The following is a 15,874-nucleotide window of genomic DNA, read 5'->3' on the forward strand; positions in this document are numbered from 1 at the left end:
TTAAGTATTAAAAAAACATCTTAAACATCTGAATCAGATCTCTACAAATTTTTATTTTTTCAAGAGAAAAACAGTTTGAAAGATTTCAGCCTCTCCTCATATGACAACCATCCAAGATACCATTTTGGTAGCCCTTCTCTGAATCCTTTCCAACAATTCGATGTCTTTCCTAAAGTAAGGAGTCCAAGACTGAACACAATATTTCAAATATGCTCTAATCAGTGACCTGTACAATGAAATTACAACCCATTCAGATTTGTATCCAATATTTCTGTAGATACAACCTAAAATCCTATTTACTCTGTCACTAGATACAAAACACTACTTGGATGGCTTTAAAGATTGATAAGCTATTACACTAAAATATTTTTCTATAACATTATTGAGGCTAGTCCTACCCAAATTATACTTAAAATTCAAAGTATGATAACAAACATATATTACCTTGTATTTATCATAATAAAACCCATCTCCCATTTATTTGCCCAACTCATTCAGCAATATCCTCTTCACAGCTAGCACCCCAAAATACCTCAATATCATCTGTAAAATGTAACTTATTGATTATATATTCCTTCATCTATATCATTGAAGTGAATCAGTAAGAGCACATCTCTTAAGACTGAGCCCTAGGGAACCCCACTCGTAATATTAATCCAATTTGACTGAAATCCAATTGTAACAACTTTCTGAGTTCTTACATCTAGCCTTTCTTCTACTCAATTAATTAACTTACACCTATAGAGATAATGTCATAATCCTTTCCTGTGACACCTTGTTAAATGCCTTCTCAAAATCCAGATGCACCAAATCTACATTTTTATTCTCATCTGTTTTAAGCATTAACTTATTCAAAGATCACTAAAAGATTTGTAACGCAAGGTTTTAGTCCAGCGAAATCATGTTCACTATCCAATAATATTCTTATCATCATCATCTGCCACTCAATTCCTTAAGGAACATAGGGTCGCAATCACCGCGGTTTCTGTGACAGGTTTTTAAGTGAGTAGGTTGTTAGCCCACTGCACCTAGCCGTCCCTAATTTGATAGTGTAAGACTAGAGGGAAGGCAGCTAGTCATCACCACCCACCGCCAACTCTTGGGCTACTCTTTTACCAACGAATAGTGGGATTGACTGTCACATTATAACGCCCCACGGCTGGGAGGGCGAGCATGTTTGGTGTGACAGAGATTCCAACCTAAGACCCTCGGGATTACGAGTCGCATGCCTTAACGCGCTCGGCCATGTCGGGCCCCAATAATATTCTAAGCTTTGCTAAATGATTTCGTAAAACATCTTTTATTGGACTTTCCAAAACATTTTCTACAACTTATTTAATGGGTCTAGAATTATTGGGACAATTTGTATCACTTCCCTTGAGTTGCATTCACTAACTTCCAATACTGTGGTACATGCCCACTATTCAAAAACTGGCAATAATAACAGAAAGTGACTCACAAATCTAATATTCAACTGCCTTCAAATCACTAGAAAAATATTCTTTCGCTCAGAAGCCTTATTATTTTTGTAACCTCCCAAATTTTTAACCAGCTCAGAATAATGCAGTAATTTTGTTTGATATCATTACCATTTATCACCAGGCCCGGTATGGCCAAGTGCGACTCGTAATCTGAGGATCGCGGGTTCGAATATCGGTCGCACCAAACATGTTCGCCATCCCAGTCGTGGGGGCGTTATAATGTGACTGTCAATCCCACTATTCGTTGGTAAAAGAGTAGTCCAAGAGTTGGCGGTGGGTGGTGATGACTAGCTGCCTTCCCTCTAGTATTACACTGCTAAATTAGGGACGGCTAGCACAGATAGCCCTCGAGTAACTTCTTTGTGCGAAATTTAAAAACAAACAAACAAACCATTTATCACCTGTTCAATATATAGATTACTGCTTATATATTCCGTTAGCAAAAACCGAAGAAAAAGCAATATTTAACAACTCAATCATCTCATAATAACCAAATACGAGTCTTTTTTTATCATCCTTCGAGGTTCAAATTTCTCTCCTAACATTTTGTTTACCTTTATTGTATTTAAATAAATTTTGTTTTGTTTGTTTCTTTGTTTTATATTTCGCGCAAAGCTACACGATGGCTATCTGCGCTAGCTGTCCCTAATTTAGCAGTGCAAGACTAGAGGGAAAGCACCTAGTTATCACCACCCACCGCCAACTCTTGGACTACTTTTACCAACGAATAGAGGGATTAACCGTCACATTATTACGCCCCCACGGCTGAAAGAGCGAACATGTTTGGTGCGACGGGGATTCGAACTCACGACCTTCAGATTACGAATCTTAACCCACCTGGCCATGCCGGGCTCATTCAAATAAATTATTACTGCTTATTTTTACCCAACTTTTTCTTGTACTTAATTTTTGATGTCATAATTTTATGTTTCAACAACATTGTTGATCTTCTATAATCGTCTACATCTCACACCATACCAATCAATTTAAAGTTCTTAACTTTATGATGTTTTTCTTTGATTTTTCTCTCTTAAACATTTTGTAAACCAATCTATTTTTCACTTGAAGCTACCATTTTCTTTCTAAAAGGAAAATGTTTACTATAACTATCTAAACATTTATCTTTAAATATTTCTCCACATCTGATCAGTGTCTCTAAGTAACTTAGCAGCATTCCTAAAAAAATTTGCTTCTTTGAAAGTTGTAACCGAAAGATCATTATTCATCATCTCCATAAGTATCAAAATATTGAACCTAATAGATCAATAATCACTTGCAACCAGATGTTCCCAAATTTTCACCTGATTGATCATTTTTATATTTAAAGTAAATAACAAATCTAAAATACTATTGTTCTAGTGGATTCTCTTGACTAATTGGTGAAGAAAACCACCTCGAACAGTTTCGAGTAATCTTTCTCCCATAAGGTTTGATTCTAGCATTTTCGATTTATGTCCCTGAAATCAAAATCACAGCTAAAGTCTTCATCTCACTGTACAATTTCTCACTAATTTCATCGATATCATCTGGTGGTCTGTAACAAATTCCCACTAAAAGCCTTTTCCCTCTATATCTAATGATATAAACCCAAATGGATTCAAAATCCTTGCTGTTTTTGTTTTTAATATGCTCAACTTAAACAGTTTGTAATTCATATTTCACTGACAAAGCCACTCCACCATCTTTAGTATTATATCCCTATTAAATAGCATGTAACCCAGTATTTCAAAGAGACTTTGTCATCACAATCGTCTATCTTTAAGCAACCTTTAGTTATTCCCATTACATCAAAATCAACCATTTTTACCAGTCCCTTAGGTCATTTATTCTATTTCTTATACTTCTATCATTACAATGGTAACAGTTAAGCCTATACTTAGAACTACTCTATAATCATTACAGTTAAGCCTATACTTAGAACTACTCTATAATCATTTCTTATGCCAAACTTTTCTCTGCGTCTTATTCTTTTCCATTTGGTTTTCCTGGTTCTCACCATTTCCTATTCCTAGTTTAAACTTTCCTTATAGCTGAGATAATAGCCTCAACAAACAAGCCAACTAATATCTTATCTAAAATGTAAACCATTCCAAAGCTACTTCTTTCCACTGAACTTATCTCACAAGTCCAACCAGTCTATCCGTTCATTCACGTTAACCTAAGCCTAGCATTTATCCTTAATGACCTACTTATAACTTCATCTCCACGATTAATTCTGGGCAGTATCCCCAACAAAATCATATCTTTTTTACCTTTAAATTTTTTTATAAACCCTTTTACTTATTAATTAGCGACATGACGTACCTCTCCTCCACGTCATTGTTCCCAACATGTATCACAGTAAACTGTATCTCTGTTAATCCCATGTATTATATCTCCTGTTCTGTCAGTTATATCCACTACCTATGCCCATGGGTACCATAATCTAACGATTTTATTCATAGTTACTCCACAAACAATTTTATCCACATACCTGGTCAAGGAATGACCTATAACTATAATCCTATCATCCTTCTCTGACCATTTGTTTTCCTTTCCTCCAATAGTTCCTCATCTGCAGAAGCCAAGGGCTGAAAGTTGTTCAACAGAACAGGCTCAGTGTAACCATATTCATTACTTTTAGCCCTAATAGTTCCATTTCTAACTTCCTGAAAGTAGCTGTTAGCTGACGTATTCTTTACATGTAAATGATTAAGCTCCACCTGAAAACCTGCTACCATTTCACACAGTCTACACTTCTCTGTATCTGTTGCCTCTACTTTAATTGGGATAGCCTCCAACCTACAAACTGATGTGTAACGTGGAGTACGATTGGTAGTTTCTCACACACCAATATTTTTACTAAAGTGTTACGTACAATCTGGTTGGTCGTTTCCATATACTAACATTATCACTAATGAGTAACGTAGAGTCTGTTTGTTTGTTTGTTTTTGGAATTTCGCACAAAGCTACTCGAGGGCTATCTGTGCTAGCCGTCCCTAATTTAGCAGTGTAAGACTAGAGGGAAGGCAGCTAGTCATCACCACCCACCGCCAACTCTTGGGCTACTCTTTTGCCAACGAATATTGGGATTGACCGTCACATTATAACGCCCCACGGCTGGGAGGGCGAGCATGTTTGGCGCGACGGGGATGCGAACCCGCGACCCTCAGATTACGAGTCGCACGCCTTAACGCGCTTGGCCATGCCGGGCCTACGTAGAGTCTGACTGGGTTTTTTTCCAACACTAACACTAATCTCATATCACAAAACAATATCATCTTATCAAGAAACGCTATCAAGGTTATTCAGGTATGTTTTACTTACACTTCACAATACACGTAAACCACAGTTTGAGTAATTCTGTCTCCGAGTGAGGTGAGCTTTGAAAGAGACATTATTTTATAAAGCAGCCTCGTGCACGTGACCGTAACTACAGATCCCTAATTTGAATAATGTAAAACTTTCCAAGACATGTTTTGTTCCCATAATCTTCGTAGCAAAGATTACAGCAAAATAATGTTATTGTATCGATGTAACGTTCAACAAATATCACCATCACTCAACACATGTGAAATAAACAAAACATGAACCTAATCAAGTTACTCAGTTTTACGAAATGTGGACTGGTTTGAAAAAATAGCGTGTATAAACAACCCAACTTTAAACACACTTATAAGCACTCGTAATTAAGTACTTATGTATGAACAGACCGAAGTACTCGTATATATACAGAGAGCAGTACTGATGAATGTATAGAATTAATCTGAGCGGAGGACACCATAATGTTGTTAAACACAGGAAATTCCACATTATTTTAAGAGTACGTTTAAGGTAAAAATGAGTGGACGATCCATAATACTTCAAGTGTATATTAGATTAAGTGTACGTATACTGTAAAATAGGGTGGAAAGTCCAAATTACTTTAAATATACGGATACATTAAAAGTGTGAATATATTCCACAATACTCTAAACGTACGTGTAAAGTAGAAGTGGTTGTAAATTCCACGCCATTTTATATGTGTTTTATTCTGTTACCTGTTAGATAAAACACACAACATTCAAGGAAAACAAAATACGCGTAGAGTGAAAGTGGGTGGAAACTCCACATCTTTAAATGGAAGTATTCAGTAAAACTTCACGTTATTTTGAATATAAATATGTAGTAAAAGCGGATGGAAGGTCCATATTACTTCAAATATGCCTTTACAGTAAAAGTTGTCGCGTTAAAATACTAGTATTACAAGCTGCCCTAGAATATCACATTATATGTCACGTTAAATGGTAGTATTACAAGCTGCCCCAGAATATCACATTATATGTCACGTTAAATGGTAGTATTACAAGCTGTTCCAGAATATCCTATCAATCGTTATGTTACAAAACTAGCTTTACGTGCTAATGGTTGCAGGGTACTCGGACTGTTGCTTTAACTCCTTTTAAGCCTCATATGAATGTTTGTTGGGCCACTAATAAATCCAAGAAACGAACAGTCCAATGGCTGTTGGTGTAATGCTTGCTCATAGGTGCATCTTAGTTCTATAATTTCACATGGTTTAGACGTTCACGTGCTCGATCATGGGTTAGCGGCCCCTTTGTCCAATGTTTAAGCTGCATTTTATTTTACTTTTTTTTTTTGCAAATTCTGAGTAATTGATACTTTCAGATACCTTCGGTCTAATGGTATCTTAGTACAAGTGGAATGCGATTGGTGTGTTCTTTGTTGATAGAGTTAAGTATTTACTTCTGGTTATAGGAACCAGCTTCAGTCTGATGGTATCTTAGTACAAGTGGAATGAGATCGGTGTGTTCTTTGTTGATAGAGTTAAGTATTTACTTCTGGTTATAGGAACCAGCTTCGGTCTGATGGTATGTTAGTACAAGGGGAATGCGATCGGTGTTTTGTTTGTTGATAGAGTTAAGTATTTACTCCTGGTTATAGGAACCAGCTTCGGTCTGATGGTATCTTAGTACAAGTGGAATGCGATTGGTGTGTTCTTTGTTGATAGAGTTAAGTATTTACTTCTGGTTACAAGAACCAGCTTCAGGCTGATGGTATCTTAGTACAAGGGGAATGAGATCGGTGTGTTCTTTGTTGGTAGAGTTAAGTATTTACTCCTGGTTATAGGAACCAGCTTCGGTCTGATGGTATCTTAGTACAAGGGGATTGAGATCGGTGTGTTCTTTGTTGATAGAGTTAAGTATTTAATCCAGGTTATAGGAACCAGCTTCGGTCTGATGGTATGTTAGTACAAGTGCAATGCGATTGGTGTGTTCTTTGTTGATAGAGTTAAGTATTTACTCCTGGTTATAGGAACCAGCTTCGGTCTGATGGTATGTTAGTACAAGTGGAATGCGATTGGTGTGTTTTTTGTTGATAGAGTTAAGTATTTACTTCTGGTTATAGGAACCAGCTTCGGGCTGATGGTATCTTAGTACAAGGAAAATGAGATTGGTGTGTTTTTTGTTGATAGAGTTAAGTATTTACTTCTGGTTATAGGAACCAGCTTCGGGCTGATGGTATCTTAGTACAAGGAAAATGAGATCGGTGTGTTCTTTGTTGATAGAGTTAAGTATTTAATCCAGGTTATAGGAACCAGCTTCGGTCTGATGGTATGTTAGTACAAGTGCAATGCGATTGGTGTGTTCTTTGTTGATAGAGTTAAGTATTTACTTCTGGTTATAGGAGCCAGCTTCGGTCTGATGGTATCTTAGTACAAGTGGAATGCGATTGGTGTGTTCTTTGTTGATAGAGTTAAGTATTTACTTCTGGTTATAGGAACCAGCTTCGGGCTGATGGTATCTTAGTACAAGTGGAATGAGATCGGTGTGTTCTTTGTTGATAGAGTTAAGTATTTACTTCTGGTTATAGGAACCAGCATCGGTCTGATGGTATCTTAGTACAAGTGGAATCCGATCGGTGTGTTCTTTGTTGGTAGAGTTAAGTATTTACTCCTGGTTATAGGAACCAGCTTCAGTCTGATGGTATCTTAGTACAAGTGGAATGCGATTGGTGTGTTCTTTGTTGATAGAGTTAAGTATTTACTTCTGGTTATAGGAACCAGCTTCGGTCTGATGGTATGTTAGTACAAGTGCAATGCGATTGGTGTGTTCTTTGTTGATAGAGTTAAGTATTTACTCCTGGTTATAGGAACCAGCTTCGGTCTGATGGTATCTTAGTACAAGTGGAATGCGATTGGTGTGTTCTTTGTTGATAGAGTTAAGTATTTACTTCTGGTTACAGGAACCAGCTTCAGGCTGATGGTATCTTAGTACAAGGGGAATGAGATCGGTGTGTTCTTTGTTGGTAGAGTTAAGTATTTACTCCTGGTTATAGGAACCAGCTTCGGTCTGATGGTATCTTAGTACAAGGGGATTGAGATCGGTGTGTTCTTTGTTGATAGAGTTAAGTATTTAATCCAGGTTATAGGAACCAGCTTCGGTCTGATGGTATGTTAGTACAAGTGCAATGCGATTGGTGTGTTCTTTGTTGATAGAGTTAAGTATTTACTCCTGGTTATAGGAACCAGCTTCGGTCTGATGGTATGTTAGTACAAGTGGAATGCGATTGGTGTGTTCTTTGTTGATAGAGTTAAGTATTTACTTCTGGTTGTAGGAATCAGCTTCGGGCTGATGGTATCTTAGTACAAGGGGATTGAGATCGGTGTGTTCTTTGTTGATAGAGTTAAGTATTTAATCCAGGTTATAGGAACCAGCTTCGGTCTGATGGTATGTTAGTACAAGTGCAATGCGATTGGTGTGTTCTTTGTTGATAGAGTTAAGTATTTACTCCTGGTTATAGGAACCAGCTTCGGTCTGATGGTATGTTAGTACAAGTGGAATGCGATTGGTGTGTTCTTTGTTGATAGAGTTAAGTATTTACTCCTGGTTATAGGAACCAGCTTCGGTCTGATGGTATGTTAGTACAAGTGGAATGCGATTGGTGTGTTCTTTGTTGATAGAGTTAAGTATTTACTCCTGGTTATAGGAACCAGCTTCGGGCTGATGGTATCTTAGTACAAGGAAAATGAGATCGGTGTGTTCTTTGTTGATAGAGTTAAGTATTTACTCCTGGTTATAGGAACCAGCTTCGGTCTGATGGTATGTTAGTACAAGTGGAATGCGATTGGTGTGTTCTTTGTTGATAGAGTTAAGTATTTACTTCTGGTTGTAGGAACCAGCTTCGGGCTGATGGTATCTTAGTACAAGTGGAATGCGATCGATGTGTTCTTTGTTGGTAGAGTTAAGTATTTACTTCTGGTTATAGGAACCAGCTTCGGTCTGATGGTATCTTAGTACAAGTGGAATGCGATTTGTGTGTTCTTTGTTGGTAGAGTTAAGTATTTACTTCTGGTTATAGGAACCAGCTTCGGTCTGATGGTATCTTAGTACAAGTGGAATGCGATCGATGTGTTCTTTGTTGGTAGAGTTAAGTATTTACTTCTGGTTATAGGAACCAGCTTCGGTCTGATGGTATCTTAGTACAAGTGGAATGCGATCGGTGTTTTGTTTGTTGATAGAGTTAAGTATTTACTTCTGGTTGTAGGAACCAGCTTCGGTCTGATGGTATCTTAGTACAAGTGGAATGCGATCGGTGTTTTGTTTGTTGATAGAGTTAAGTATTTACTTCTGGTTGTAGGAACCAGCTTCGGTCTGATGGTATCTTAGTACAAGGAAAATGAGATCGGTGTGTTCTTTGTTGGTAGAGTTAAGTATTTACTTCTGGTTGTAGGAACCAGCTTCGGGCTGATGGTATGTTAGTACAAGTGGAATGAGATCGGTGTGTTCTTTGTTGGTAGAGTTAAGTATTTACTTCTGGTTATAGGAACCAGCTTCGGTCTGATGGTATCTTAGTACAAGTGGAATGCGATTTGTGTGTTCTTTGTTGGTAGAGTTAAGTATTTACTTCTGGTTATAGGAACCAGCTTCGGTCTGATGGTATCTTAGTACAAGGAAAATGAGATCGGTGTGTTCTTTGTTGGTAGAGTTAAGTATTTACTTCTGGTTATAGGAACCAGCTTCGGTCTGATGGTATCTTAGTACAAGTGGAATGCGATCGATGTGTTCTTTGTTGGTAGAGTTAAGTATTTACTTCTGGTTATAGGAACCAGCTTCGGTCTGATGGTATCTTAGTACAAGGAAAATGAGATCGGTGTGTTCTTTGTTGGTAGAGTTAAGTATTTACTTCTGGTTATAGGAACCAGCTTCGGTCTGATGGTATCTTAGTACAAGTGGAATGCGATCGATGTGTTCTTTGTTGGTAGAGTTAAGTATTTACTCTGGTTATAGGAACCAGCTTCGGTCTGATGGTATCTTAGTACAAGTGGAATGCGATTTGTGTGTTCTTTGTTGGTAGAGTTAAGTATTTACTTCTGGTTATAGGAACCAGCTTCGGTCTGATGGTATCTTAGTACAAGTGGAATGCGATCGATGTGTTCTTTGTTGGTAGAGTTAAGTATTTACTTCTGGTTATAGGAACCAGCTTCGGTCTGATGGTATCTTAGTACAAGTGGAATGCGATCGGTGTTTTGTTTGTTGATAGAGTTAAGTATTTACTTCTGGTTATAGGAACCAGCTTCAGTCTGATGGTATCTTAGTACAAGTGGAATCCGATCGGTGTGTTCTTTGTTGATAGAGTTAAGTATTTACTTCTGGTTATAGGAACCAGCTTCGGTCTGATGGTATCTTAGTACAAGTGGAATGTGATCGGTGTGTTCTTTGTTGGTAGAGTTAAGTATTTACTCTTGGTTATAGGAACCAGCTTCAGTCTGATGGTATCTTAGTACAAGGGGAATGAGATCGGTGTGTTCTTTGTTGATAGAGTTAAGTATTTACTTCTGGTTATAGGAACCAGCTTCGGTCTGATGGTATCTTAGTACAAGTGGAATGCGATCGATGTGTTCTTTGTTGATAGAGTTAAGTATTTACTCCTGGTTATAGGGACCAGCTTCGGTCTGATGGTATCTCAGTACAAGTGGAATGCGATCGGTGTGTTCTTTGTTGGTAGAGTTAAGTATTTACTTTTGGTTATAGGAATCAGCTTCGGTCTGATGGTATCTTAGTACAAGTGGAATGCGATCGGTGTGTTCTTTGTTGGTAGAGTTAAGTATTTACTCCTGGTTATAGGAACCAGCTTCGGTCTGATGGTATCTTAGTACAAGGGGAATGAGATCGGTGTGTTCTTTGTTGATAGAGTTAAGTATTTACTCCTGGTTATAGGAACCAGCTTCGGTCTGATGGTATGTTAGTACAAGTGGAATGCGATTGGTGTGTTCTTTGTTGATAGAGTTAAGTATTTACTTCTGGTTATAGGAACCAGCTTCGGGCTGATGGTATCTTAGTACAAGTGGAATGAGATCGGTGTGTTCTTTGTTGATAGAGTTAAGTATTTACTTCTGGTTATAGGAACCAGCATCGGTCTGATGGTATCTTAGTACAAGTGGAATCCGATCGGTGTGTTCTTTGTTGGTAGAGTTAAGTATTTACTCCTGGTTATAGGAACCAGCTTCAGTCTGATGGTATCTTAGTACAAGTGGAATGCGATCGGTGTTTTGTTTGTTGATAGAGTTAAGTATTTACTCCTGGTTATAGGAACCAGCTTCGGTCTGATGGTATCTTAGTACAAGTGGAATGCGATTTGTGTGTTCTTTGTTGGTAGAGTTAAGTATTTACTTCTGGTTATAGGAACCAGCTTCGGTCTGATGGTATCTTAGTACAAGTGGAATGCGATCGGTGTGTTCTTTGTTGATAGAGTTAAGTATTTACTCCTGGTTATAGGAACCAGCTTCGGTCTGATGGTATCTTAGTACAAGTGGAATGCGATCGGCGTGTTCTTTGTTGATAGAGTTAAGTATTTACTCCTGGTTATAGGAACCAGCTTCGGTCTGATGGTATGTTAGTACAAGTGGAATGCGATCGATGTGTTCTTTGTTGGTAGAGTTAAGTATTTACTTCTGGTTATAGGAACCAGCTTCGGTCTGATGGTATCTTAGTACAAGTGGAATGCGATTTGTGTGTTCTTTGTTGGTAGAGTTAAGTATTTACTTCTGATTATAGGAACCAGCTTCGGTCTGATGGTATCTTAGTACAAGTGGAATGCGATCGATGTGTTCTTTGTTGGTAGAGTTAAGTATTTACTTCTGGTTATAGGAACCAGCTTCGGTCTGATGGTATCTTAGTACAAGTGGAATCCGATCGGTGTGTTCTTTGTTGATAGAGTTAAGTATTTACTCCTGGTTATAGGAACCAGCTTCGGTCTGATGGTATGTTAGTACAAGTGGAATGAGATCGGCGTGTTCTTTGTTGATAGAGTTAAGTATTTACTCCTGGTTACAGGAACCTGCTTCGGTCTGATGGTATCTTAGTACAAGTGGAATCCGATCGGTGTGTTCTTTGTTGATAGAGTTAAGTATTTACTCCTGGTTATAGGAACCAGCTTCGGTCTGATGGTATCTTAGTACAAGTGGAATGCGATCGGTGTGTTCTTTGTTGGTAGAGTTAAGTATTTACTCCTGGTTATAGGAACCAGCTTCAGTTTGATGGTATCTTAGTACAAGTGGAATCCGATCGGTGTGTTCTTTGTTGATAGAATTAAGTATTTACTCCTGGTTATAGGAACCAGCTTCGGTCTGATGGTATCTTAGTACAAGTGGAATGCGATCGGTGTGTTCTTTGTTGGTAGAGTTAAGTATTTACTTCTGGTTATAGGGACTAGCTTCGGCGGTTGCATAGTTGCTGAAAGAATGAGGGAAGTGTTTTTTAGAAGAAAACTCTTTTCATGTCTGTATTTTCTGATTTATAATCACTGTCATCGCTACATAGTTGACAAAGACATAAAACCGATGTTGATCTTTCGTTACTGTACGGATCGAATAATTCGAAATGTGTGAACGTGTTTCTTGGTAATGTGTCCTAGTGGTCAAATGGTCGTTTTGTATGTGTATGTTGATGTTGAGAAAGTAGAGGGTTGTGTGGAATATTTCTCACGTAAGTTCTGAAGACGGGTGGAATGAGGAAACACTACGTAGACGAGTTTCTAAATCAGATTTGTCCATAGACAACACCCAGAATGTCGTCATTATAACAACGGTGCATCATGAGTACTGATACGTTGTATTCATTAAACATACAAGTTTCGGTGTATCAAAAAAAACAACAAGTTGGCAAAGAATTATTGTTTGTTATAACACTGTTTCACATGACGTAATCATTGTTACTTGTTTGTTATTTTATTGTTTGGCGTGATATGTTAAATGTTACTTGTTTGTTATAACATTGTTTGGCGTGATATGTTAAATGTTATTTGTTTGTTATAACATTGTTTGGCGTGATATGTTAAATGTTATTTGTTTGTTATAACATTGTTTGGCGTGATATATTAGATGTTACTTGTTTGTTATTTTATTGTTTCGTGTGAGGTAATAAATGTTACTTGTTTGTGTTAAATCAAGTTTTAAGTTTTTGTTACAATTAATCTTTGTTAAATACCTAAATGTTAGTCTAAATAAATACAACAACAAAAAACGAAGCGCACTTGATATGTTCCATACTATTTGCAGTTACTAAAGTTGTATTTCATTGGCTTTTCTGACAAATTTGCTTCACAAACGTACACGTTAATTCCAACAAAGTGTGTGAAAACGTTACTTACGGCTCGCTTCCGATTGATAAGTGACGAGATACTGACTTGGGGGACGTCTGAAACTCGCCGTCTGATCGATATAAGAAGGATTCTCTTCGCTGTGGCATTGTTTGCAGAACCAGACCAGAAGACGGACTTGTTCCATCCAAAAGAGTTCTATTCTGCGAGTTGCCATTGTCCACGTCGAAACTAAACCATAACAAAGTAGTAAATATTAAATAACTTAGATTTCTCACTCAGTAAATATGATAGTCTTCGTACGTAATTTATCAGAACAAAATTGTACTTCAGAAAGCGGCCCGGCATGGCCAAGCGTGTTAAGGCGTGCGACTCGTAATCTGAGGATCGCGGGTTCGCATCCCCGTCGCGCCAAATATGCTCGCCCTTTCAGCCGTGGGGATGTTATAATGTTACGGTCATTCCTACTATTCGTTGGTAATAGAGTGACCCAAGAGTTGGCGGTGAGTAGTGATGACAAGCTGCCTTCCCTCTAGTCTTACACTGATAAATTAGGGACGGCTAACACAAATAGTCCTCGTGTAGTTTTGTGCGAAATTAAAAAAAAAAACAAAAACAAACTTTTGAAAGCTAAAAAAATCACCACATCAGATTAATAGCTCAAGTAACACTCGGTTCACCTAAGAACGTAATGTATTTGCCTCGTAGTAACAAATTCGTCGCTTTGAAATCATTTTGATTTGGTATTTCAATCAATGAAACAAGATATATTATTATTAATGAATTAAAGCAAAATTTATTTAAAGATTTGCGATTTGTTTTCGAACACTTTAAGGCATCATTTTTGGCTAAGTTGAAAAACGAACAAGTTTACTGGGGAGTTTTTCAAGGGGATTCTAATCTCCTGTTAGGTTCATTTAAGTGTACGTTTGTTTTAGAGTTTTCGCGCAGGGTTAAACATGGGATGTTTGCATATGACCACATAGGATAACCTTACCTAATTATGAGATTAAATAACTTACCAGAAACATCCGCAGCCAACTAACTCCTAGGATGTTTTTGTATGATCGATTAATGGGATTTGACCGTCACTATTATAACCCTAGTGCGCCCCAACAGTCCCTAAATATGGAGTGAATTTTAGTGACAGATGGACGCGAACAAAAAATCGTTCAATTTACAACCAGAGCAGGCTAACAGTAGGCCACATCTACTGTCTGAGATCGGTGTTTACTTGCAGGCCTTCTACATTGCGACAGCAAGGAAAAGATCACTCTTACTGCGATTATATTTACCAACAAGATAATAAAGTATGGATCGAACTGGTTCACAATTATCCTGAGAATTAGGTTATTCTTGTTTAATTGCAAATACTGTTATCTAAACGGAAATCGAGTTGTATTTGTCGGGAAAAAAAATTAAAAGATAGCTTTTTGACCTTGTCTGTTTTAGTTGGAAAACTACAAATTTTTTTGTGTTATCTGAAATCTGTCATTTGGTTTCAATCCAGTTGTATTTGTCGAATAAAAAAAAATGAAGATAACTTTCTGACCTTATCTGATCCACTTGAAAAACTACACTTTTTTATCTGAAATCTGTCATTTGGTTTCAATCAAGTTGTACTTGTCGAATAAAAAAAATTAAAAGATATTTTAGACCTTATCTTTTTTACTTGAAAAGCTACGCATTTTTTGTTTTTATCTGAAATTTTTCATTTAATTTCAATGCAACAAAGTACATGGATGAAGTCTACATGGGTGAAGTCCACATGGATAAAGTCTACATGGATGAAGTCTACATGAATAAAGTCTACATGGATGAAGTCTACATGGATGAGGATAAATTGACTGTAAATTTGTCAATATCGAGAATTTCGTTCTGGAAATTTAGATCGATTTTTGAAAACTAATTTACTGCAATATTGCGGCATCCTTCTGACTGAAACCTAGGGTAGACTTAATATTGTGTCATCCTTCTGACTTAAACCTAGGGTAGACTTAATATTGTGTCATCCTTCTGACTGAAACCTAGGGTAGACTTAACATTGTGGCATCCTTCTGACTTAAACCTAGGGTAGACTTAACATTGTGGCATCCTTCTGACTGAAACTTTAGGTAGACTTTACATTGTGGCATCCTTCTGACTGAAACCTAGGGTAGACTTAACATTGTGTCATCCTTCTGACTGAAACCTAGGGTAGACTTAACATTGTGGCATCCTTCTGACTGAAACCTAGGGTAGACTTAACATTGTGTCATCCTTCTGACTGAAACCTAGGGTAGACTTAACATTGTGTCATCCTATAACTAAAAGCTGGGGTAGAATTAACTTTGTGCCATCCTTATAACTGAAAACTATGGTAGAGTCATCATTTTGACATCCTTCTAACTGAAATCTAGGGTAGAGTCATCATTTTGGCATCCTTCTGACAGAAAATCGGGTAGACTTAACATAGCATCATTCTTCTAACTGAAAACTAGAGTATAGTTAATATTGTGGAATTCTTCTAACTGAAACCTAGGGTAGATTTAACATAACGGTGAGTGAAGACTGGAGTAGACTTGCTCACCATAAAAAATGAATTTGTCAAACTACACAAAGAAATCATATTTTCGACAATAATTCACCCTGAAGAAGGAAAGTTTGTTTGCTTAAATAATTTTTTGCGCAAAGTTATATAAAGATTATCTATGTGTATCCATCCTTAACTCCGAGTCCATAGACAAGAAAGAAAGCAGATAAACACACCATCTACACTCTTATAGTGTGGTCGGGCGTGAAATAAAGGCTAGAATATTGTACTGTGGGTTGGA

General features: G+C 37.4%; 1 protein-coding gene across 2 annotated transcripts in view; it reads right to left on the reverse strand.

Moving 5' to 3' along the window:
- LOC143245180 (3',5'-cyclic-AMP phosphodiesterase-like) overlaps positions 1–14,309 on the reverse strand; it is a 45,278-nt gene extending 30,969 nt beyond the window's left edge. Inside the window, exons 1-2 of one of the 2 annotated variants that reach the window (XM_076491215.1) lie at positions 14,084–14,300; positions 13,113–13,292 (exon numbers count right to left, since the gene is read on the reverse strand). In XM_076491215.1, the coding sequence (XP_076347330.1) occupies positions 13,113–13,210 (98 nt within the window). In that variant the 5' untranslated portion in view covers positions 13,211–13,292; positions 14,084–14,300. Of the gene's footprint in view, positions 1–13,112; positions 13,293–14,083 lie in introns of both variants that reach the window. The other variant, XM_076491217.1, reaches the window with a different exon arrangement.
- Between the last annotated feature and the right edge of the window lie 1,565 nt (positions 14,310–15,874).

This window comes from Tachypleus tridentatus, chromosome 2 (assembly GCF_004210375.1).
Source record: "Tachypleus tridentatus isolate NWPU-2018 chromosome 2, ASM421037v1, whole genome shotgun sequence".
Classification (NCBI taxonomy): domain Eukaryota; kingdom Metazoa; phylum Arthropoda; class Merostomata; order Xiphosura; family Limulidae; genus Tachypleus; species Tachypleus tridentatus.